Below are 27442 nucleotides of genomic sequence, written 5' to 3'. Positions count from 1 at the left end.
CAGAGGGACTTTTTGGTGTAGCTGAGCAAAAACACGCCATTAAAACCGACCCCCCGTTGCACCTGATGCCCAAAACAATCCAAACTCCTGAAAATAACATGCCTTAGCATTGTGTACCAGGTGGTCGGGGGTCGGTTCTGATGGCGTATTCGTATTCAGCGACCCCAAAAACCGCCTACTCAATCTATTTGCATTCATTCGGTGTCGAAAACCTTAAAAACCCCAGAAGATGACTTGCCTTAGAAGTGACTACGGGCACAAGGTGCTCCGGGGGTCGGTTCTGATGGAGTATTCGTTTTCAGCAGCACCCAAACCCCCGTATAATCCGTTTGCATTAATTTAGTACCAAAATCCCTCGAAACTCTAGAAGATGACGTGCTACAGCAGTGACACTGGGCACCAGGGGCTACGGGAGTCGGTTCTGATTGCATATTCGTATTCAGCGACTCCAAAAACCTCCAAGTAAACCGATTGCATCAATTTAGGGCCGTTTTCCCTCGAACCTCCAGATGACGTGTCCTAGCAGTGACCCTGGGCACCAGGTGTTCCGGGGTTAGGTTCTGATAGCGTAGTCATGTTCAGCGACCTCAAAAACCTCGCGAGTAACAAAACTTGGCCATTAATATGCTTATTTTGACATGTTTACGCACCTTTTAATACATGTTACGAACTTTAAAAAGCAATTATTAATTAGGTATTTCCACCCATTTTTCTATTGTAGACTTTTTTCCTGACATCTTCCTGAACACAATGCAAAACTAGCAAGTCTCTAGGTGGTGTATTTAAAAATCGATTTATTCCGGTGTTTTTAGTGCTAAATGCACTGGTCTAAATGAATAGTCGCAGTAAATGCCAATTATGTATACATTTCGTTTGACTGCCTCTGCAAGTATCTACAAGTATGTACCTCGCAAGTGTGAGAATAATCGTGATCCCTTTGACTCGGGTCATTTTTACCGACAACAGTTGGAAGACGAACGAGTGGTAACGAGTGACAAATAATTGTACGAGTAACCCACTCAGACGACATGGCAAGTATACGCAAGTGACGATTACTCGCCAAGTACACGAGTCGTTTGAGTAGGCTTTATGCGTACGCATAGACGAATAATTCCTCCACTGTGGCCGAATAACAAATAAATAACACATAGCGAAGTGTGGTGCTCCTGCATCAGGGAATCGAGCTCCCTTACTCGCGTCCACCGATGGAAGCACAAACGTCCCAAGTAACAAGTAGTGGAATAAAGTATATAAACACATGAGAGAATAAAGGAAATTAATAATCAAATACTAGTGTGAAAAGTAAATAAATAAAGAAGTAAGAGAGAAAGGAAAGAGAAATAAAAGAAATAAACACGAGAGATATAAATAAAGAAATAAATAAGTAAGTTAGAGAGAATAAATAAGAAATAAAGTAAGAAGACTCCATTCAACGAGGATAAACGCAGCACTTTGTAGGACCCAGCCCGCGACTCATATATTTAGATACTAATGATGATTTTATTTTCAGGACAATCTACAAAAAAAAAACATAAAAAATCGCATCGGCCACCAAAAATAGCAAAAAACCACTAACAAAACTAACCAAAACCAGCGCAAGCCACCAAAAAAAACTAACAAAAAACACAAAACCCGGTCACGTAGGGCCAAGTTCTTGAGCACCAAGTCTCTGAACCGAGTTTAGCCCGGTGCAGAGACTTGGGGCCTAAGCAAGCAATTTTAGTACCGCGGACAAGTCACAAGAAGATAACAGGTATATAGCGCCTCATGCTGGATTGATTTGCAAATTGATTATGACACCACGTTTTTTTATATTTAATTTGATGGCTTTGGTAAAGACCAATTAGCCAGAAAATATTTACATATAACTACTCGTATAAGTATAATATTACATAACTAGAATATATTATGATATATAACTATAACTGACGTTTACAATATATTTAACTAACATAATAAAAATATATTATAACTAGATAAACTGCTCGTCAAAAGTTGGGGATATAGAAAATTCTGCTGATTTTCATAGTTGATTTTTTCGCGAACAGACGGATTCCGCTATTTTTTTATCCTTTTCTTTAGTATTGACACAGTTGTGCAAAGGTTTACTGAAACTTATCTTTTGTACTTATACCGAGTGGAAGAAAAAAATATCTTTTTCTTGTGTTAAGTTTGAGACACCCTGTAGGGAGAACGAGGTACAAAGGTGAGTATACATCAGAATAATATTGTAGTCCTACGTTTTGTGAACATGCTGTTGTTTGAATGTCCCTGATATCTTTAGAAACAAAAAAAATAGACGGTTTTGTAATTTAACATGTGTTTTAACCGAAACAAAAGTTTCAGACACTTTGTACGGAGAAAAAGGCACAAAGGTGAGCATACCCCGATATTATGTTGTAGTCATATTTTTTGAATATTTTATTTTTTTAATTTCTCTGATATCTTTAATAACAAAGAAACTAGACGGTATTACTCTTTAATGTGTTTTTCTATGTTTCACATGTGTGATGTGACTCATGTCGTCAGTTAAAACACATATTAAAGAGTAATATGGTCTAGTTTCTTTATTATTAAAGATATCAGAGAAATTAAAAAAATAAAATATTCACAAAATATGAGACTACAACAAAATATCGAGGTATACTCACCTTTGTGCCTTTTTCTCCCTACAAGGTGTCTCAAGCTTTTGTTTCGGTTAAAACACATGTTAAATAACAAAACCGTCTATTTTTTTATTTCTAAAGATATCAGGGACATTTAAAAAACAAAATGTTCACAAAACATAAGACTACAATACGATTTCGATATATACTCCCATTTGTACCTCGTCCTCCCTACAGGGCGTCTCAAACTTAACATAAGAAAAACATTTCTTTTCTTCCACCCGGTATAAGTACAAAAAAAAGTTTGAGTAAACCTTTGCATAACTGTGTAAATACTAAAGAAAAGTCTAAAATACTAAAAAAAATTAGCGGAATCCGTTAATCTGTTCACGAAAAAATCTACTATAAAAATTCAACAGAATTTTCTATATCCCTAACTTTTGACGAGTAGTTTATATATGCACACACATACACCACGTTGGAATTCTATTACCCAGTATTCCCACGTGAAGAGCATTTGGCTGATAGTTGTGCTCCTATCGTGCATCAACGTGCTGTAGTGAGGAAAGGGATAAGGGATGGTCTGGAGCAGCGGTTCTCAACCTTTTTTACTCAGCCACGCACTAACGTACTCCTTACAGATTCGCGACACCCTTATATGTACAAATTTTTGCTAGTGGTAGGTAAGTACAGATGAATATATTAAGCATATTATTTTTTATTTCGTAAGAACATAACAAGCAAAAAACAAAACAGAAAGAATACATAAAATTAGTGTGAAATTTGACCCTGATGACTTCTGCAAAGTATATCTATCCGAGGACGAATTGTAGACAGACACACTCTCAGCTCGCTGTCCACATCAAGTAGTCGAGACCGGTAGCTAGATTTTATATTTTTCATCGCAGAAAATGCAGATTCACACAAGTACGAGGTCGAAAACGGCAGTAAAAGGGATACTGCTTTCTTTGCTAATTCTGGGTATTCATTCTTAACTGAAATCCAAAAAACATCCGGAGCTACTTCTCTAAATTTTGATTTTAAAACTGTGTCAGAATACACTTCAATAAGCTGTTCCTTTTCAGAACAGGTTAATTCTGCCTTGCTTACGTTGTTCTCGTCAAGTGCAATCAACCATTCACAGTTAGCACTCAAGACAGAGGGAAAGTATTTAGTTACCCTTCTTGCAACTTACATAAGTGCTCTTTCATGCTCTCCTTTAGTAGAGTCTGTTCTTCAGATTTCAAATTAATTAAAGTTATAGAGGTTTCGGGAAAAGCAGTCAAATCGTTTTTTTTTCTATAATCGAGTTCCAGAATGTAAGTTTTTTGGAGAACGCACTTATTTTATCAGTTGATGATATTATGGTTTCCTTCCGTCCTTGCATAGTTGCATTCAAAGAATTTAGCTTATTAAAAATGTCAGAAAGGTAAGCCAACTTAGCACACCAAAGAGGGTTTTTAAGATTTTTACAAAAATCACTTTGGCCATCTTCTGTTTTAAAAAATTCGAGTAGTTCGTCTTTAAGTTCTAAAACTCTGTTTAGTATTTTTCCTTTCGAAAGCCAACGAATTTTACTATGAAATAACAAGACTTTATGATCTGCGCCCATGTCTTTACAAAGTTTCTCAAACACCCTTGATTTCACCGGACGAGTTTTGATATAGTTGATCATAGAAACAACTGTATGAATAACTTCACCCAGTTGGCTTCCATCTGTAGTTTTTACTACCAGAGCTTCTCGATGTAAAAAGCAATGAGTAATTATTATCAACTGGTTTTTCTTTAGTGCGAAACTTAAAAATCCTTTGATATTTCCCGTCATTGCAGCAGCACCATCTGTACATATCGCAATACAATCCGTCCACTTAAGTCCGTGATCCTGAAAGAAAGTGTCAACAGTAGAAAATATATCAGCTCCAGTGGTTGTTGTTTCCAATTCACGACAGAATAGGAACTGTTCAATAATTTCCGGTCCGTACACAAATCTTACAAAAGATATCAATTGGGCCTTTCCCGAAATGTCCGTGCTTTCGTCCAGTTGTAGACCAAATTGTGTATTTGCCAATACCTCCCTAACATTGCTTTGAATATCGATTGACATATCTAATATACGCCGATGGACTGTGTCATTTGATAAAGGTACCTTTGATATTTGTTCAACAGCTTCCGGGCCTAACATTGTAGCAACTTATTCTTTACATGCCGGTAAAATAAGCTCTTCACCAATAGTATGGGCTTTCTGTTTTTTGGCAATCAATTCAGAAACTTTATATGATGCTAAAAGTGCCTTATCTGGGAGTTTTATTCGTTTTTCCATTATAACTGAGGATGATTGAATGGAAAAACGTAGACGTTGAAAATACTCGCGCGGTTTTTGGGAAACGCTTTGATGATTTTGTTCCAAATGTCTTTTCATCTTGTTGGGAATCATCGATTCGTTTGAAAGATTCTTACCACATATCAAACACCGCGGATTAGGTTTATCTTCGTCACCTGTCCAGGTAAATCCATAACTTAAATACTCTTCTTTGTACTGGCGCTTGTGTACTTTTGTTGATCCTGGTTTTATAATTTTCTTGCTAGATTGCGAAGCAGAGGCAATGTTTAAACTTTCTTTGTCTGTTTTTATTTTTTTTTCGGCGCTAGTGTATTCGTCCTTATTTTCTTCTACTTCAGAAGAGCTTTGGCTTTCTGATGCTGGCTTTTTCCGTATTAAAAATTTGTCCATCGTCTCTGTAATTAAAATAAAATTATTTTACATTACATTTTTCACATCCACGTTTAATTTGGTGAATAGCAAGAAACTGCGTATGGGGTATATAGTAATTGTAATTCACGCAATAACATTAGATTACTATGGTAGGTCCGTTTTATCTTTTCCCATGCGTCATGATTCATTTTCAAACAAGTTAAATCCGAAAATTTAATGAAACGTACGTCGATGTATCATTGATACATACTACTGTCAATGTAATAATTAGGAAATGGCTATTATCCCGGTATAAAGTTATTTTATTGAAGTTAATTTAATCTTTTTCACTATTGAGGAGATTGATGAACTCAACATTATACAGATTAAATATCATACCGACTATTACTAGTATAAACATAAATATAGAACGGTAATAAATAAATTTAAAAAAAGTCACAACAACAAAGTTAATATTGTTAAGAATATTACCTGTGGTTGAGAAATACAAAACTCTTGAGAAAATTATATAAAAACAGTTAATATTTTTAATATATCGCACATTTCGGGAAACAGTGACACAAGTGCAAATTTTTAGCCAATTGAGTTATCAACACTACGATATTATTAATATGAATACTCACTCGTCTTTGTCTGAGACCTAAACGTCATAATTGCAACTCTTCCTTTAAACTGAAATATGTTTATTTTTTTTTTTTTTTTTATTGGAAATTTACCGCATCCACCAAGAGGTGATTAGCGGGAATACAGTGTAGGAGTACAGTTCCAATAACTTACAATCTATAATATAATTCTATGAGTTTTAAATAATTATCGATATTGTTATCTATAATTACAGTATGTATCTTAAATTAAGAATACAGTGTAGGTGTAACTTCCAGTAATTTAGATTCTATAATATAGCCCTATACATTTTAAATAGTTTGCGATATTGTCATAGTAACCATCTGTGCCTAAAAGTTTGTTGATGTTGTTAGGAATATTGAATCTAATTCGTTCATTTGCAAAAAGTGGACAGTCAATTAAAAAATGTTTTACATTATTTATTTCGTCACAAATTTCACATTTAGGGGGATCGTCTCTTGTAAACAGGTGAGAGTGCGTGTATCTTGTGTGACCTATACGCAGACGTGTGATAACAGTTTGAAGTTTTCGGGCTCGTATTCTCGATAGCCGCGGGTAAACATTATCCTTGATTGTTCTTAAAGATGTCTGTGAATATTTCCATTCTTGGTTCCATTTACACGTGATTAGATTTCTAAAGTACGATTTTATGTCACTCGCGAGATTTCGACACTCCGTTACCTCTGTTTCGACACTTTCCGACACTTTACGGGCGCACTGATCTGCTGCTTCGTTTCCATCGATACCAATATGAGATGGGATCCATATGAAGGTAATGCGTCTGGAATTTTCTTGAGCCTCTTCTAGTTCAGATTTTACCATTTTCTCTAGGGGGTTTTTAGGATACACATGATTTAAAGTTTGTAAAGCACCGAGTGAATCACTTAGGATCAAGCATTTTGATATTTTGTTTTTGTTGACATGTTCAAGGGCTTTGAGTATTGCATAAAGTTCAGCAGAAAAAATACTGAAATATTTGGGAAGTCTAAAATGATTTTCTGTCGTTTCTAAAACAATTGAACTGCTTAGAATTGTAACTTGTGTTTGGACTAAGGTTAGTTTCTTGTAGGCAAATTATTTCTGGACAGTATTCTGATTGGATGATTTGAAGCATGGGTAAACGATGGAACAGTCCATCAATATTCCACTGTAATATAGAGTTGAAAATTAGGCATCGGAGGAAGATAATTCACTGTCAGTGATATCTTTACCTAGATAGTGATTCAATTTATTTTTAAGTCGGGTGAAGCGATGTTTCGTAGTTTTGTCTGATAGGTATGGGTAAGATATGGTTAATAGGTTTATTAAACCGGGGAGATCGGTTGTGTATTCCTGGATAATTTCTATAGGTGAATTGTTACCTTGGGTATTTTCAATTAGCATTATTAGCTGATCATAGTTTAATGGGAGTGTTGTGGAATTTTTATTCATGAAAAATTTAAGTGCGTCAGGAGTAGGTGCTGTGCGTTTAGGTTTTTTGGGCTTTTGGATGTTGGTTTGACGTGGTGTTTGAGGGAGAGCAAACGTTGGATTATTAGTATTCAGATTTTCGATGGGAGGGGATAACGTTTCGTCAATACTTCTTTTCACAGATGTACTGGATGATTCTCCTATGATTCCGAGTGAAGCTTGTTGATCCATTACTTCAGAGGTTTTTTCACATGGATTTTTAGTGGGAATGTTCTCTTCGGTGGGAATTATTTTGCTCGCTTCAGAAGTTGGCAGTAGGGTTTGAGGAGTAGAAGAAATTGAAGAAGGTTTTTGAATATTTATGTTGTTTGGATCACCGTCTTCAGCTTGATGTGATTCAGTATGGGAGAAAAGTTGTGTGTTCTGTTGCTGTGGCGTAGATTCGGTGGTGGTGGTTAGGTCATAAGAGATAGTAGAGTTTTGAGATAACACATTGTCTGTCACAAGTTGTGTATGCTGTTGCTGTGGCGTTGATTCGGTAGTGGGAGTTGGGTCATGAGAAAGAGTAGAATTTTGTGATAACACATTGTCAGATGAAGTATTGGGGCAATTTGACGCAACGTGTCCAGCCTGTTTGCATACGAAACATTCCATCTTGTCCGTTGAAAGAAAAATTCTATTATCATTGCCTTCAAATGAAATTAATAAGGAGGTGTGAAGCTCGAAATTATCAGAGGGTGAAAAGACATACACTTGGCGGCGGAAACTGAGGATGTGGGAATATTCATCACCTGGAATTCCTGCTCTAAGGAAAGACACTGGGGAGGCTATTTGAAGACCAAGACTCTTGATTGCATTTTCTGCAAGTTGGTGGGGAATATAAGGAGAGATATTCGAGATTAATATTCTTTTTGTCGGGGAGACAAGTTTCCTAATACTTAAAATTAGGGATCCGATTTGGATAGTTGGGTGGGACTTCAGAAGTTGATCAACGAGATTTGGGTTGGCTAGATATATGCAGATTCTATTGTTGGAGATTCTGGAAGCAAAGGAAATATTTTTTGGTCCGATGACATCACCAATAGCTTTAACGTAATCTAGAAGTTTAAGGTTTTCTTCTGCGTGAAGGACTATGGCTTGCTCTTTTTTGGGTAGGGATGGTGGTTTCGGCGAAGATTTTGCAGCGTTTACGTACGAAATTGATGTAGTAGCTTGAGTATTTGTAGCACTTTGAAGGGCCATGGTTGAGGTAGAAACTGTAGGATTACTGTGTATGTTTGTACTTGTCATGCAGATACAGACAATAGCTTCGTGTTATATTTTTTCTTTAAATGGTTCTGGTATCAGAATTGCATTCAAAGCCATTATGCTGGATGGTCAGCAAGAACCAGCAAACTGGTGAAACCAGCCGCTGGTATGCACTTTTTATAAATTAAATACAATTTATAATGGTTTAATAATATAAAGAAAGCAATACGTACAAATTTTGTCCAGAAATCACTTTTTAAAATACACTATTAAATCGAAATCAAATACACTAATTACTACTGATAAGGTAAACTAGATTTTAATTATACTTGGCACAGGTCTTACTCGTATGAATGCTAGAACAAGACTGATGTTTATTTTTTATAAATATAAAACCAATTACATTTTATTGATAAATAAATATAACTTATTGATTTATAAAACCAAATAAACCATAAATGCAAATAAAATAATAAGCACGGCAAATTTAATACGATAATGACACTGTCATGGAAAATAATTAATATAAACGTCAAAAAGTGGGTTAATTTTGCGATACTAGTTTCTGTGAGTAAAAAAAAAGAGACCTAGTATAAAAAGTAATTCGTGAATAATTTCATGCACGGGAAAAGATATAGCGGACATACTTTATATACACTAAATTTACCTTAGCTTTATAAACTGTAAAAAGGGTTGTTGTCGCCAGGCGCATGAAAAACCATAAAATATTTTGTAATCAGCAAAACACTACCACTACGCACGGTTATTAGACTTTATTAGTAATGTCTAAGAACCGTGACCACTACGTTGCACGAATTGATTTTCACTATGACCTGTGACCTATGACACCTGTGACGGACTACTCAAACTCATTACTGACTGGGACTGAGAAATGAGAACTGAGAGCATAGTTCAAAGCAAAAACTGGTTAATCGGATCGCGTCGGCGTACGTTACGTGTTGCTCCGTCTTAAAGATAAGAAACAAGATCTCCCGCTTTGCGCAACTATTCATAACGCAAGTTATGTCGGTTAAATTTTAAAAACAGTTAGAGAGGAAACAATTACGGATTGGCACTTTATTGATTGGTATAACGTGGTATATACCTAATAGTTAAAAAAAATGGTTGAATGCCTGATTGGTATATTATAACAAGTAAAAAAATATAAATAAAAATATCGTATTCGTAAATCTCGCGACACACCTGCTAGGTTCTTCCGACACACCAGTGTGTCGCGACACGGTGGTTCAGAACCGCTGGTCTGGAGCATTGGAGTGCAGTGGAGTAACTCCTGTTTTTTACCAGGGTTAATACACCTCGCTCCAATGAATTGTTACACTCAAAAAAATCTCACAGGTCGGGTTGAATCAAATTGCTTGCTTCTCTTCTCAAGGGCGGATCCAGGGAGGGGGCCATGGCCCCCATGGCCCCCTCCGAGAATTTAAAAAAATATAACTTTAAATATTTGAAATTGAAAATGGTTATTCATTTTTAAATATTTGCAGTTTTTAATTTCAAACACATATTATTATACAGGGTGTCCCGAAAAGATTGGTCATAAATTATACCACACATTCTGGAGTCAAAAATAGTTCGATTGAACCTAACTTACCTTAGTACAAATGTGCTCATAAAAAAAGTTACAGCCCTTTAAAGTTACAAAATGAAAATCGATTTTTTTCAATATATCGAACACTATTAGAGATTTTTTATTGAAAATGGACATGTATTATTCTTGTGGCAGGAACATCTTCAAACAAAATTATAGTGAAGTTTGTTTAGACCATAAAAAATTTATGGGGGTTTTGTTCCCTTAAACCCCCCAAACTTTTGTGTACGGTCCAATTAATTGATTATTGTGATACCATTAGTTAAACACAACGTTTTAAAACTTTTTTGCCTCTTAGTATTTTTTCGATAATCCAGTTTTTATCGAGATGCGGCTTCTTTTTTAATATATTTACATAAAAATTTTATGGGGGTTTTGTTCCTTTAAAGCCCCCAAACGTTTGTGTACGTTCCAATTAAACTATTATTGTGGTACCATTAGTTAAACCCAGTGTTTTTAAAACTTTTTTGCCTCTTAGTCTTTTTTTGACAAGTCACCTTTTATCGAGATGTGGCTTCTTTTTCAAAATATACCTAAACTTGCAAATTATAAATAAATTTTCAGATTATTAACAGGTCTCTATAATCGTACTTAACCATATACATATACAAATATGTGGTGGATTCAACAAATGTTCAAAATATGTCGATAAACACTGGCTTATCGAAAAAGTACTAAGAGGCAAAAAAGTTTTACAAACATTGTGTTTAACTAATGGTGCCACAATAATAATTTAATTTGAACGTACACAAAAGTTTGGGGGGTTTAAAGGAACAAAACCCCCATAAATTTTTTATGGGGTGCACAAATTTCACTTTAATTTTTTTATACGATGTTGCTGCCATAATATTGCCACATGTCCATTTCCAATAACAAATCTCTAAGAGTTTTCGATATATGAAAAAAAATCAATTTTCATTTTGTAACTTCAAAGGGCTGTAACTTTTTTTGTGTGCACTATTGTATATAGGTAAGTGAGGTTCAATCAACTTATTTTTGATCCCAGAATCTGTGGTATAATTTATGACCAATATTTTCGGGACACCCTGTATATGTACAAAACGGGATAAATATGTTTTCTGGACTAGAATTGAACAAAGGCTGTAATGGAAGCTTCAAGAATGGCATAGGATGTTTTATAAATCAAAATGTTAATAATTTTATAAAGGGACAATTGTTAGAACGACCTTGACAGCCAACAAAATCGTACCAATTTCCATATTCTTTTCACACAAAGAATAAAAAAGAAATAAAGCATTACTTGGGTCACTAGCACTTGGAACAAAGGAGTTGAATGGTAATTTCGCACAGTGAAAAGGAATGGTTTTACAAATATTGCGTTTTTTTTCTAATGAAAAATATGGTCACAATAAAGGGATGACAGCCCAAAGCCTTGTCATTAAACCTTTAACATCTTTCGCCAAACTCTTGAGCAAAGACGGAGCCATACAAACCCATGAAAAAACATCATACCACAAGGAGTGCGTTCAGGTTGAGCTGAATTTTCTACAAAGTTATCGCAACTCTCAGAAGTCAGTCATTAATCAGATAGACTCTCAGAGGTCTAAACAGATGCAAAAAAAAATAAAGAAAGACTATGACCAAGAGAATTGTCAATAGTGTTCGTGTTATAGGTCGACAAAATATTCCTCTAAGAGACCATCGTGATGTTGGCCTTCTGCTTCTGGACGAAGATACTGGACCTAACAGTGGAGGAATTGTTAAGGTTTAAAATCGGATCAGGATATAAGACTTTTAAATAACACCTATCCACAGCATCTTTCTGAGCAACATACATTAATAGCACCAGTCAAAATCAATTAATGTTAAGGTGTAGAAATAATTGAACAAATAATGGATGTGGTTCAAAGTGCAAATTATTAGTCTGTCATATTTGACGAAACGACAGACGTATCCCGCGTGGAAAAGTTTTCCCTAAATTTTATATACAACAACAGACATTTAATACAATAACAACATTTGTGAAGACTTTGTCAACAACATTGACGCTTATGAGAACCTAAAAATAATTACTGAAAATCAAGAAATAGGGAAGAACAAGGCCTGACAGGAGAAGCATTGAAAAAACGGTATTATTAAACTTGTTGAAAGAACTGCACTTTGATCCGGAGAAATGTGTAGGAATCCTAGGAATACTAGGGCAGGGATGGTGAATTTTAAGGCACTTTTCACACACAGTAAAAGTGTATGAGAAGTGCCTTAAAACTCACCATTGTAACCCTAATTTTTAAAAATTCCCCCCCCCCTTCCGTACCTACGGTCCCCCACCCCAAAAACAGTTCATGGCACCTCCCGAAAATTGGTCCTGGATTCGCTCTTGTCTCTTCTTCGCGAAGAATAATTTCAAAAATTGACAGCTTCAAATACCAGCATCAAAATTTAATTCCACTGAATTTGGTTAAAATACCTACATAAATTTCAAATAGTAGGTAGTCTATTATACTTCGACAATAATTTCAAGGACGCATACACTATTTTAATGAACTAATATTGAATGGCGATTGACAATGAATCACCGTCTTGTAAAAATGGTAAGTAATTAATTAGACTATAGTGCTTATGTTTCCTTCTCATACTTGTCATATACAGTGTGTCAATTTGAAAAGGTCCTGTCCCCATAATTTGGTCCCTATAGAAAATCTAAAAATATGTAAAAACACGTCAAATTTATTTGTGACGGAGATATTTTGTAGACCCGTTTTCAACTAAATTACATAAACCCTCTAGCAAACCTTATATTTATGTTTAGTACTTTTGAAAACATCAAATGAAACCGTAAAGATATTAAGTATCGAGTTCAGAACTCCAAAATTTGTTGTGGAGTATTACACTCTAAATTGAATTTTTCTATGAGTATTGGAGTATTTTGAGTATTTTTAGAAGAATTTTTGAAAAAATCAAGTAAAATCGTAATGATATTAAGAGATAGACGCAAAGTTTCGGCTCCAATGCTATTTAAATGCATTCATTTTTTTCGAATCATGAAAAAACTAATACGTATTTTTGAAAAGTTCAAGTGCAGAATGAAAGATTACATTATTGCCGAGAGCCAGAAGTCCATAAAAACTTATATAATGTTAATTTAAATAAGCTTCAGAGGTGAAAAAGTGAAAATTTAGTGTGATTTTTAATTTCAAATATCTCATTCAAAAGAAATTTTGAATGAGATAGGTAATCTTTCATTACGCGTTTAAATTTTTCAAAAATAATAATTGTCAGTTTTCTTAGGATTCGAAAAACATGAATGCATTTAAAAAGCGTTGGAGCCTAAATTTTGCGTCTATTCCCTTAAGTATCGAGTTAAAAACTCCAAAAATTTTTTGGAGATTTTTCCAAAAATTCTGAAAAGAAATATAATGTATTTTATAAATATCTTGTATTTTTTCAAAGGTAGTTGAACGACCTTTAAAATAAGAGATCACTTAACCCTCTTTTTCATTAACGATTTTGTGGGTTGTGTTATAGAGGGTTGATGTAATGTAGTTGAAAACTGGTCTACAAAATGTCCCCCTCACAAATTAATTTGACGTGTTTTTGCATATTTTTAGATTTTCTATGGAGACAAATTATAGAGGGTGGGACCTTTTCAAATTGTATCGAGTTAAAAGCTCCAAAAATTTTTTGGAGATTTTTCAAAAAATTCTGAAAAGAAATATAATATACACTTATAAATATATTGTATTTTTGCAAAGGTAGTTGAACGAGCTTTAAAATAAGAGATCACTTAACCCTCTTTTTCATTAACGATTTTGGGGGTTGTGTTATAGAGGGTTGATGTAATGTAGTTGAAAACTGGTCTACAAAATGTCCCCCTCACAAATTAATTTGACGTGTTTTTGCATATTTTTAGATTTTCTATGGAGACAAATTATAGAGGGTGGGACCTTTTCAAATTGTATCGAGTTAAAAGCTCCAAAAATTTTTTGGAGATTTTTCAAAAAATTCTGAAAAGAAATATAATATACACTTATAAATATCTTGTATTTTTGTAAAGGTAGTTGAACGAGCTTTAAAATAAGAGATCACTTAACCCTCTTTTTCATTAACGATTTTGGGGGTTGTGTTATAGAGGATTGATGTAATGTAGTTGAAAACTGGTCTACAAAATGTCCCCCTCACAAATTAATTTGACGTGTTTTTGCATATTTTTAGATTTTCTATGGAGACAAATTATAGAGGGTGGGACCTTTTTAAATTGTATCGAGTTAAAAACTCCAAAAATTTTTTGGAGATTTTTCAAAAAATTCTGAAAAGAAATATAATATACACTTATAAATATCTTGTATTTTTGCAAAGGTAGTTGAACGAGCTTTAAAATAAGAGATCACTTAACCCTCTTTTTCATTAACGATTTTGGGGGTTGTGTTATAGAGGGTTGATGTAATGTAGTTGAAAACTGGTCTACAAAATGTCCCCCTCACAAATTATTTGACGTGTTTTTGCATATTTTTAGATTTTCTATGGAGACCAAATTATAGAGGGTGGGACCTTTTCAAATTGACACATTGTATCTAGACTACTCCATAGATTTAATACAAGAGGGCAATAATTTAATATTATAGCGATATAATTGAAAACCTAAATACTTAGTCAGTATATAATCAGAAATGAGCATAACCGAACGGAAGCTAGTAATATCAGTTGATCTAAAAGTATCACGCAACGCCAAGGTTGCTTTTTTTTCTTCTTATTCCTACTTTATAAATAGGCTCAATGCCTGTTTTACTTCGGTTTTTAACCTCAATTGACATTGTCTGACCATCTTTTCCTCGGTTGTCCCAATGATCTTCTTCCATTTGGCGATTTGTCTCTTGCTATTCGTACTATTCTATTTTCTGTCATTCTTTCTATGTGTTGATTCCATTCTATTTTTCTTCTTTTGGTCCACATGTTTATTTCTTCTATACCACATCTCCCTCGTATTTCCTCATAGGTTTCCTTTTTTGTGAGATACAATAGACCAAGAAAAAACATATACAAAATAACCTCAGTCATTCTGAATATACGGAAGTAGATTTCGTAGCATTTTGTACTTCCGTTAACAAAGAAGAACTACTATGTAATCAGCAAAATTGCGACGAAACTCAACAAAAAGATCCAGCAAGCGAACATGAGAGCGTAGCAAGAAAAAGAAGTACCTGCTGAAGTAAAGTTTCGACCCAAAAGAGACTCAACAGTTGGGGTTAAACCTATACCCCTTAAATCTTCACGAGGACAAAAGACCCGTTTATCTACAATTTAGGTTCATCTACGGTTTTATAGAGTTTATGTCTAAGAACTCTGTATTAAACTTATTTAAAATCCAAAAAGTGGAAAGAATTGCCTATTCATGATAAATTTTGAATTAAAAAATATCGCCTTGCTGTCTTCTTTTTCCGTGTTTCTATTCTTCTTATTCTTCTGTTTGTATAGATATGACTCTGTTTGTTTTTTCAATATGCCTCTAGTAAGTTGTCGTTCCATCGTTTTCGTGGTCTTCCCACTGATCGTCTTCCTATTGGGGAGCCGTCTCTCGCTGTCCTGACTACCCTATTTGTTGTCATTCGGCTTATGTGGTCCTTCCATTCTATTCTTCTGTTTCTTTCCCAGTTATTAATGTAACCCAGTTATTAATGTGTTTTTGTTTGTTTGTAAAATTAAAATTAAAGTGAGTAAACAAGCTAATTTGGAGAAACTATAATCGGTTTTATTTTACTTACTTCGTCAGTACTATTTGTTGAAACTTCAGATAATCCAGCTACCTGCATACTCTTTCCTTTAGAATCTTCCCGTAATTCTAAAAATCCTGATGATGGATTAAGTAAATCTCTAATTTGTTCATTGTAAATTTCAAGGTATGACATAGTGACCTAAAAAATATTTATTTTAGAAATTCTCAATTTTAAAATAATACATTATTACATAATGTGGCGAAATGCATTTAAAGAAGGCCAAGTACCTATAAGTATATTCGCAAAACCACAATTTGATAAAACTAAGATAATGATAATATAAACACTGTTTCTTTTAAAGAAATACATATTATATTCTATTTGTAACCAAGCAAAGCGACGAGTTTCGTGTAGAATACAATCATCATAATGACAATTAAAAATGCAAAGTTGTTTCATACGCCAGTCAATGGGAGCAAGAATAGGATATTACCTCCGAATTCTATCCTACTGCATGGATTTTAATGAAATTTTGGGAATAGCCTCTACCTATCTCCTAATTCAAAGTCTACCTTATGCCGATGTGTGCTTTTATCTTGTGGGGTGGTTCCCACCCCTTCTGAGGGTGAACAATTTTTTGGTAAGATAACCAAGGAATTCGCTAGAGAACCTAATTCTAAGCAAAAACTGTTCTATAATTTTTTTTTGAAAACTCAATACTTTTTGAGTAATTCGTGGTTGAAAATTGGCCATTTTTCCAATACCTTAAAAAATATGCATCTAACTAAAAAAACGGTATAAAACATTTTTGTAGGTTATAAAAAAATAAAGACACACTTGCCTTCATAAATCTTCTAGCATTAATATAAAAAGAGATATGGTAGGTGAAAAGAGTTTGTTTTTTTTGCTACATGCTCAAATTGGTGTGTTCAACTTGAAATACCAGGGAAACGGTCGATTTTATGTGTATAATGCGACCAATACCTTTTGTAGTGCTTGAAAAGACCTTTAAAATGAGCAATATTAAAGGTAAATTACATTCAAACTAAGCGAGATATTTTGCAAACACAATTGATAACTAATGTTTTTTAAGAAAAAATGAGAAGTAATTTTAACCCCCATCCACCAGAATGTAAATGCATCATTTTCCGTCTACAATATCTTTTATTATAGTGTTATTTCTATGTTTAAAAAGTTGGACGAGTTTAAAATGAATGGTTTTTGACGAAAAAATAAGATCAAATTATAGAGTTCATTTTTAAATTTTCTTAAAAATCTTCCTTTTTGTCCATTTAACTTGAAAATGATAACAGATACAGTAATGAAATATTAAAACTAAATTTTTATCTAAAAAAACTCTATATTTTTGCCTTACATCTTTTTTTCGTATCTCTTATCATTTTCGAGTTACAAGGGGAAAAAGGAAGATTTTTTAGAAAATTTAAAAATGCGCTCTATAATTTTGTCTAATTTTTTTCCAAAAATCCTTCATTTTAAACCAGTCCAACTTTTTGAACGTACAAATAACACTATAATAAAAAGTATTGTAGAAGGAAAACGATGTATTTATATTCTGATGGATGAGGGGTTAAATATACTTAACATTTCTTCTTAAAATACATTAGTCATCAATTTTTTTGGAGCATATCTCGCTTAGTTTGAATGTAATCGGCATCGGCATTTAATACTGCCCATTTTAAAGGCCTTTTAAAGCACTATCAAAGTTATTAGTACCATTACACAACTAAAATCAACCGTTTCTCTTTTATTTCAAGTTGAATACACCGATTTGAGCATGCACCAAAAAACAAACTCTTATCACCTACCATATCTATTTTTCTATTATAACTAGAAGATTTATGAAGGAATGAATCTCTTTGTTTATTTATAAGCTACAAAAATCTTTTATATAGTTTTTTTGGTAAGATGCATACTTTTTAAGTTATTCGCAAAAATCCGTCCGAAAGGGGTTCATTTTTCAATGAAAATCGCTAATTTTCAACCATGAATAACTCAAAAAGTATCGAGTTTAAAAAAATAATTATGGAACAGTTTTTGCTTAGAATTAGATTCTCTAGCCTCTTCCGTGGCTATTTTATTAAAAAAAATTTCACCCCCGAGAAGGGGCGAGAACCACCCCCAAGATAAAAACGCACATCGGCATAGGGTAGACTTTGTTTCTTGAGCTATTCCCTACTTACTGTGAAAATATCAAGTAAATCGATGTAGTAGGATGTAATTCGGAGCCAAATACCCTCATTGACTGCCCTATCAGTGCTAGCCGAAAGCCGTCTATCCCCTTGTATCTTCTGAACGGTTATACTTAGGAAATAAACGGACGCGTCCGGACGTAGGCTTCTAAACTAGTCACAACAGGTGACGCAATAGTCATAGATGACGTCATAGGGCTATTGTGACCGATAATTTTAAATGTGACCTTATGGCAAGTGATATCTTGTTTGAAAGTCTCCTAATCGACTTTGCAACAATGTATTATTCGAATACCCGACGACTGGAAGAAAAGTATAGTATGCCCGATCTATAAAAAAGAAGACAAACTCCAGTGCAAAAACTACCGTGGAATCTCTCTACTACGTACAGCATATAAAGTCCTCACGTATATTATAAACCAGCGGCTCCAACCACTAGCAGAAAATATTATTGGAGAGTATCAGACGGGCTTCCGATGGGGAAGATCGACACTGGATCAAATATTCACAGTGAAACAGATCTTGAGCAAAGGATGGGAACACGATGTTGATGTTCACAACGTGCTTGTAGACTTCAAACAGGCATACGACTCAGTCAAAAGGAACAAACTATACTATATATTGGCTGAATTGGCAATACCACACAAGTTAATAAGACTCATTAAAGCCACAATGAATGAAACTCAGGCATGTGTACGAATACAAAACCACCGGACAGGGTGGTTTCGCAGGGACTAAAACAGGGAGATGGGCTGGCCCCAACATTGTTTAACCTGACACTGGAGTATGCGGTTAGGCAAATGCAAACTGGATGAGGAAATCTACTGACCAACCGAACGGTTCAACTGGCCGCTTATGCTGATGATATTAATATTATGAGTAGAACATCAACAGGAGCACAGGAAACATATGCAGAGTTAAAAACACAAACAAAAATACTAGGTCTTGAAATTAACACAGAAAAAACAAAAATAATGACTCAGACGAGAAGAAATATAGTCCCAGAAAACATTATACATGAAGATGACATTGAAACGGTTGAAAAGTTTACATACCTGGGAGTAGAAATATATGCCGACGGATCAGAAGATGGAGAATTACGGAAGAGAATAACGCAGGCAAACAGAGCTTATTTTGCACTCTCCCATATATTTCGGTCTAAAAGTGTCCACCGAAATACAAAGATGAGAATCTATAAAACCTTAATTCGACCAATAACATGCTATGGCAGTGAAGCCTGGGTGATGAAAGAAACATCCAAAAACAAACTCGACACATTCGAAAGGAAAGTACTTAGGAGAATACTAAGACCTGTGAGGGAAAACGGAATCTTCAGAAGTCGATACAACAACGAGCTTTATCAACTTTATAAGGAAACGCCCCCGTCAAACTTTATTAGATTACAAAGATTGCAATGGGCCGGACATGTGATAAGAATGGGAGAGGATAGGCTACCAAAACGAGCACTGAATGCTAGAATGCAAGGAAAGAGACCGGTTGGGAAGCCACGAAAGCGCTGGGAAGACACAGTAAACAGCGACGCACAAGCCCTTTTAGGAGTCCGTGTATGGAGAAGAGCATCCACAGACAGGCAAGGGTGGAGGCAAAAAATAAAAGAGGCCAAGGCTCAATTTGGGCTGTAGTGCCGTAGAAGAAGAAGATTATTCGAATATTTATTTTTACAGGATTAACCAAAATTAAGTATCTACTTAGTAAACTATGATGCAAAGTATAGAATAAATCATTACTTCAGAAATAGACGACTTTAAAACAAAATCTTAAAACGTGCCAATTTTAATGTTTGAATGATCATTCATTGCTATAATGTATATTTGTTTGACTTTACGTTGTCAGTGTTGGCGTAATGGAGTAATCGACGGCTTTTTCAAACACAAATCGAAGTCACAGAATACCTCATTTGAAAGGTCTCCTAGTCGGCTTTGCAACGATATAATTATTTTAATATTTATTTTGATAAGGTTAACCAAAACTGTTGGTTTATTATAGTCGGAGAGATAGAAGCGGATTTTGTGCGTGATAAGTAATATGGAAAAACTATACGGGGATATCTTGAGTTAGTTGGATACATGACTTTCACCAACGGCCGGAAACCAGAGTGGGGCCGAGGGTAGTTATAAGGGGTCAAAGTCGCGGTTTTTATTATTTTTTTTGTGACGTTCATGATGGAGATGGTGCACCAAAATTTGGGAATAAGTAGATCATGACGTAACTAAGTAAAATCTCTAGGGGCGGAACGCTGCGTGGCCGACAAAGGGGTGGGGGTAGGGGTGAATATAAAACATATAAAGGTTTTTTTGCGACGTTCGTGATTGAGATAGTGGACCAAAATTTGGGAATAAGTAGACCATGACATAACTAAGTAAAATCCTCAGAGCCGGAAACCAGAGTGGGGGACGAGGGTAGTTATAAGGGGTCAAAGTCGCCGTTTTTATTATTTTTTTTGTGACGCTCATGATCGAGATAGTGCACCAAAATTTGGGAATAAGTAGGTCATGGGGTCATGGTCATAACCATGCTTTCAGAACTACACACAGAATCTTCTAACATAGGACTGAAAATGAATTTAAACAAAACAAAAGTCATGCAGGCCGAAGAAATGATGACAATAATAAACAACAAAGTTATAGAAAAAGTTGCAAAATATATATACTTAGGACAAAAAATAATGCTAAATAGGGAAATTCAAACGGAAGAAATAAAAAGAAGAAGAAAGTTAGCATGGGCAGCATTCGGCAAACTGAACTATATACTCAGAAATCAGCAAATTCAACTACATCTTAGATCTAAAGTTTTTTATGCATGCATTATTCCGATATTAACATATGGGGCACAAACATGCACAAACAAACTCAGAATCACTCAACACGCGATGGAAAGAGCAATGCTTGGCATATCACTTAAGGACAGAAAAACAAACACATGGATAAGACAGAAAACCAAAGTCACCGATGTGGTACAAAAATCACTAAAATTAAAATGGGAATACGCTGGACATGTAGCTAGGAGCGATCTTAACAAATGGCACAGAACAATTCTAACCTGGAGACCATACGAACACAAAAGACCCAGAGGCAGACCTCCTATGAGATGGACAGATGATCTGAAACGAACTGCCGGGAAAAATTGGCTACAAGTAGCGTACAACAAAAAACAATGGAAAGGAAGACTTGAAGAGGCTTATGTTCAGATGTGGACGTGAATGGCTAGACGAAGAACAAGAAGAAGAAGGTCATGTGGTAACTAAGTACAATCTCCAGGGGTGGAACGCTGCGTGGCCGATAAAGGGGTGGGGGTAGGTGTGAATGTAAAAAATATAAGGGGTTTTTTGCGACGTTCTAGATTGATATAGTGCACCAAAATTTAGAAATAAGTAGACCATGACTTAGCTAAGTAAAATTCCCAGAGCCGGAAACCAGAGTTGGGGATGAGCGTAGTTTTAAGGAGTCAAAGTCGCAGTGTGTATTATTTCCTTTTGTGACCCGGCACAACATTTGTCCCTCACGCAGCGTTCCGCCCCTGGAGATTTTACTTAGTAATGTCATGATCTACTTATTCCCAAATTTTGGTGCACTATCTCGATCACGAACGGCAAAAAAACCCCATATATATTTATACTCACCCCTGCCTACCACTTCTTTGTACCCCAAGCAGCGTTCCGCCCCTGGAGATTTTACTTAGTTACGTCATGACCTACTTACTTCCAAATTTTGGTGCTCTATCTCCATCATGAGCGACACAAAAAATAAAAATAAAAACCGCGACTTTTATCCCTTCTAACTACCCTCATCCGCCACTCTGGTTTCCGCCTCTGGAGATATTACTTAGTTATGTCATGGTCTACTTATTCTCAAATTTTGGTGCACTATCTCAATCACAAACGTCGCAAAAAACCCTTATATTTTTTATATTCACCCCTGCCCCCACCCCTTTGTCGGCCACGAAGCGTTGCGCCCCTAGAGATTTTACTTAGGCACGTCATGAGTCATGACCTACTTATTCTTAAATTTTGGTACACTATCTCGATCATGAGCGTCATAAAAAAATAATAAAAACCGCGACTTTGACCACTTATAACTACCCTCGGCCCCCACTCTGGTTTCCGGCCGTTGGTGAAAGTCATATACACAGCTAATTCAACATATCCCCGTATAGTTTTTCCATATTACTTATCACGCACAAAATCGGCTCCCAGCTCTTAGACTATTAGTGTAATAAACTTTAATAAATGTTAAGTAATACAATGAAATTGTAAGAAATATTGAAATTGATAAAACATCAGGAAAGAAGTTTGAGGATAAAGAGACTTGTGGTGGTCAAATGAAGTACAAGGAAAAATAAAAGAGAAGGGAAAATTATATAAAAAGTGTCAAGAAACCAGATCGGACATAGATCTTCAAAACTATATGGTCGCCAAAAAGGAAGCGAAAATAGCAGTAGCAAAAGCTAAAGCAGAAGCGTATTCAAACCTATACGATCAACTTGATACCAGGGAAGGCGAAGCAAATATATATAAAATAGCCAAATAGAGAGCAAAGAAAGCAAGAGATTTTAATCAGATTAGATGTATCCGAGATGAAAATAATAAAATACTAATTCACGAAAAGGATGTCAAAAAGAGATGGAGAAAGTATTTTGACAGTTTATTAAATGAAGAATTTGACAGACAGCCTGTGGAGTTAACGGAGACAGTAACAGCAATGGCTACCAGAATAACAAACGTGGAAGTGGCTCAAGTGCTTCAAAAAGTAAAGAAAGAAAAAGCAGTCGGACCAGATGATATTCCTGGGGAAGTATGGAGAGCATTGGGAGAGACAGGAATAAGTTGGCCAGCAGGTCTATTTAATAGAATTATGGAAGTTGGACAAAGGCCCCAGACGAATGGAGAAGCAGTATATTAGTACCTGTCTACAAAAACAAGGGAGACATACAACAATGTACAAACTACAGGGCTATAAAACTACTTAGCCACACCATGAAAATATGGGAGAGAGGAATTGATAGACGGATACGTGAAGAAACCGAAATATCCGATAATTAATTTGGCTTTATGCAGGGAAGATCAACAACAGATGCAATTTTCATTGTAAGGCAACTGATGCAAAAATACAGGAATAAAGAGACCAACGCTCATATGGTATTCATTGATCTTGAGAAAGCATATGATAGAGGTCCTCGAGAGATTCTGTGGTGGGCACTCAATAAGAAAGGAGTCCCTGGCGAATATGTAAAGATTGTGAGAGATATGTATGAGGAAGTAACGACTAGTGTTAGGACAGGTGTGGGAGAGACTGATAAATTTCAGGTGAAAGTAGGACTGCACCAAGGCTCGGTGCTTAGTCCTTATTTATTCTCATTAGTTTTGGACCAGATAACAGCGAAACTACAGGGTAGCATTCCATGGTGCCTAATGTATGCTGATAATGTAGTGTTAATAGGAAATGGTGAAAGAGACTTAGAACAAAAACTGGAACAGTGGAGACAACGTCTGGAAGAAAAAGGTTTAAAACTTAGTAGGACAAAAACAGATTATTTGGAATGGTCATTTAAAGATGGGGTTACTACAAATAAAATGGTAACTTTGGATGGTGAAATGATTGTAAAAACCAATAGTTTTAAGTAAATAGGATCGGTATTATAGAGTAATGGAGAAATAGATGGAGATGCATGCAGTAGAATTAGGACTGGATGGATGAAGTGGAAAGAAGCGAGTGGTGTGTTGTGTGACAGAAAAATTCCAATGAAACTGAAGGGAAAATTCTAGAAAACAGCTATAAGACCGGCTATGATGTACGGAACTGAATGTTGGACAGTGAAAAAGAAAGAGGAACAACGAATGCATGTGGCGGAAATGAGAATGCTTAGATGGATGAGTGGAGTGACAAACAAGGATAAAATTAGAAATGAGTATATTAGGGGAAGTCTAGGTGTGGCACCAATTAATGCCAAAATGAGAGAGCATAGGTTAATATGGTTTGGTCATGTTCAACGTCGAGACGTTAATCACCCAATACGAAGAACATCCGAAGTGCTGATTCCTGGAATGAGTAGGAGAGGAAGACCAAAGAAGACCTGGGGGAGACGATAAGGAAGGACATGTTGGTAAAGGGGGTTAACATTGATATGACCCAGGAGAGAATTGTGTGGAGAAATGCAATTAAAAAAGCCGACCCCGCATAGGGATAAGGCAAAGAGAATGATGATGATTGAAATTGACGACCTTCAAGAACGATGTTATGAGAGAAACAAACTCTTTCCTCTCTCCTAACGTAATCTAGTATAGTGATTGAGTTTTTAGTGTTATTCAATTTTACTTAAAAAACTAAGTAAATAATTTTGGAAAACCACATAGAAATAAATATTAGAATATTATATCGTTGCAAAGCAGAATGAGGTATCACGTTACCTCGGCTTGTATTTAAAATAAGTGTCGATTACGTCATTTCGCCAACATTGATGGCGTAATGTTTAACAAATATATAGCAATTGATTGCCATTCAAACATCAAAATTGACGTGTTTTAAGATAAGCGAGAGACGAGAAACTCGTCTGTTTCTGTCATGAATTTATTCTACAATTTTGCACAATAGTTTACCAAGTACATAATTTTTGTTAACCCTGTCGAAATAAACATTCGAATAACACATCGTTGCAAAGCCGATTAGGAGACCTTTCAAACGAGATATCACTTGTCATAAGTCCCATTTAAAATTAAATTAAGTTCAAAAGATACGAGGGTGGAGGGAACAGTATATTAAATATTAATTATAAAAGTTAAAAAAAAAATTATTTGTCTTTACTTTAAATACGAAATCATTGTAATAATAATAAAAGTGCAGTTTTTGCGGGACATGCGGGACGTCATGTGTGACGACAAGGCGCCAGTCCCGTCCCGTCCCGATGCCGGTTCCGCAGAAATGTCACTGTTCTGTCCCGAGGCAAAAAATATCGCTGTCCCGTGAGACAAAGTGCGGGACGGGACGTCCCACATGCATACTTAATCATTTTCAGAATTTTTGTCAGAGAAAAATTATCTGTGTTAAACGTGCGACAAGCAAATAATAATTTCTGTGGACAAGTAATAACTGTGAATAAGAGCACCCAGCTAACTATCGTGGCTGTAAAGTGGCTATTGAACTACAAAACATGAGGAATAGAGCAATAGATAAAAATGGGTGGTTAATAAACATCCTTCAGTAAGCAGACAAGTTAATGAAAATCTAACATTTGCCAATGCAGTAAACAACGAAAAGGAAAGTGGCAAAAAGGAAGAACGAACTAATAATATCGAACAAAGTCTGCAACTCATATTAGCGAAGCTAGAAAATCAAGAACAAATCATAACAACACTGGATGAGAGGCTAAAAAGATTAGAATATAGTGCCAAAGGAGCTATACCTAAATCGAAACCATTTTAATTCAATTAAGGTACTAGTGTGGAACGCAAATGGACTCCTGAACCACCAGCAGGAGCTTCAATTAGTTCTACAGACAGAAAATATAGATGTATGCCTCATCTCAGAGACACATTTTACTAAACACTCATTTATCAAATTTCACGGTTATAGAGTCTATCATGCGATTCATCCTGATAATAATACAAAAGGAGGAAGTGCAGTGATAATTAAAGAAAATTTACAACATTACGAAGAAGCCAACTACGTAACAGAAAAAGTACAGTTAACTGCAGTAACATTTAGAACTCTCAGATACCCACTGATAGTGGCAGCAATCTATAGTCCTCCGAAACATGCAATAAGGAGAAATATATTGACCTCTTTAACGAGCTGGGAAATAGATTTATAGTAGGAGGCGATTATAATGCTAAAAATACCCACTGGATCTCAAGGTTAACCACAACAAAAGGCAGAGAACTTTTAAAAGCTGTGAATGAATACGGAGCCATAACCTTATCAACAGGGACGCCAACTTATTGGCCGACAGACCCCAACAAGATACCTGACCTAATTGATTTTTTCATAACCAAAAATATATCGCAAAACTACCTGTAACTAGACGAATGTCATAAATTATGTTCTGACCATACAGCAATAACACTAAAGCTAAGCGAAAACATAATATATAAAGAAAATAACCCTTCAGACAAATGCTAGAAGAAACAATTAATTTAAACGTTTCTCTTAGAACCGTAAAAGACATTGAAAAAGAAGTTGACCAATTCAATAAAGAAATCCAAAGAATATCTTGGGAATGTACTCCAGACATGAAAAGACGCCTAAAAGGATGCAACTACCCGGCAGAAATAAGAACGCTGGTATACAAAAAACGGAAAGCAAGACGAAAATGGTTCCAAAGTAGAGCTCCTTAAGATAAAACAATTGTAAATAATCTCACCCAACAACTAAAAAGAGAGATAAAAGAATTTAAAGAAGAATCCCTTAGGACATACTTAAACAACCTAACGAATGATAGATCCACAGAATACTCATTATGGAAGGCAACCAAAGGATTAAAAAGACCAATGATGCAAATACCACCCATAAAAAAAGAAGACGACACTTGGGCTAGAAGCAGCGAACAAAAAGCAGAATGCTTTGCTACACATCTAGAGAATTCAACCGCATCAACAACAATAACAAGAAGAAGAAGCATTACAGAGCAACCATTTGCAAGAAGAAGAGAACATAATGCCAGTAACTGTAGAAGAAGTAATAAAAGAAATCAAGTATAATTTAAACCCGAGAAAAGCTCTTGGCTTTGATTTAATAACAGGACAATTTTAAAACAGCTCCCAAGAAAAGCAATTGTCAAGTTGACCTATTTAATTAATGCTGCGATCAGATTAAAATATGTTCCTTCATTGTGGAAAGTGGCCGAAATAGTATGATACCAAAACCAGGCAAACCACCACATATAACCTCTTCCTATAGACCAATATCACTGCTACCCACAATGTCTAAATTATTTAAAAAACTTCTCCTCAGAAGATTGCAACCAATTATAGTAAACAAAAAATTAATTCCAAATCACCTGTTTGGCTTTAGGCAGAAACACTCAACTATAGACCAACTCCACAGAGTCACCGATATTATAGAAAATGCACTAGAGGAAAGAAAAGTTGGTTCAGATTTATTCTTAGATGTTGCCCAGGTATTTGACAGAGTTTGGCATGAATGACTATTTCATAAATTAGAGACTATTCTTCCAAAATCATACACAGACATAATTAAATCGTACTTAACTGATAGATATTTCAGAATCAAGCAAGATGATGCTTATTCTGAACTTAAAGAAATAAAATCCGGAGTCCCCCAGGGTAGCGTATTGGGCCCGGTCCTATATCTCCTTTATACATGTGATCTATCAGAATT

The 27442-nt window shown here is 35.3% G+C and overlaps 1 protein-coding gene across 1 annotated transcript in view; it reads right to left on the bottom strand.

Moving 5' to 3' along the window:
* LOC126881401 (kinesin-like protein KIF19) overlaps nucleotides 1-27442 on the bottom strand; it is a 676869-nt gene that overhangs the window by 55237 nt on the left and 594190 nt on the right. Inside the window, exon 5 of the mRNA XM_050645662.1 lies at nucleotides 15931-16080. Coding sequence (XP_050501619.1) covers nucleotides 15931-16080 — 150 coding nt within the window. The remainder of the gene's footprint in view (nucleotides 1-15930; nucleotides 16081-27442) is intronic.

Source organism: Diabrotica virgifera, chromosome 3 (genome assembly GCF_917563875.1).
Source record: "Diabrotica virgifera virgifera chromosome 3, PGI_DIABVI_V3a".
NCBI lineage: Eukaryota > Metazoa > Arthropoda > Insecta > Coleoptera > Chrysomelidae > Diabrotica > Diabrotica virgifera.
This window is presented reverse-complemented; position numbering and strand designations above follow the sequence as displayed.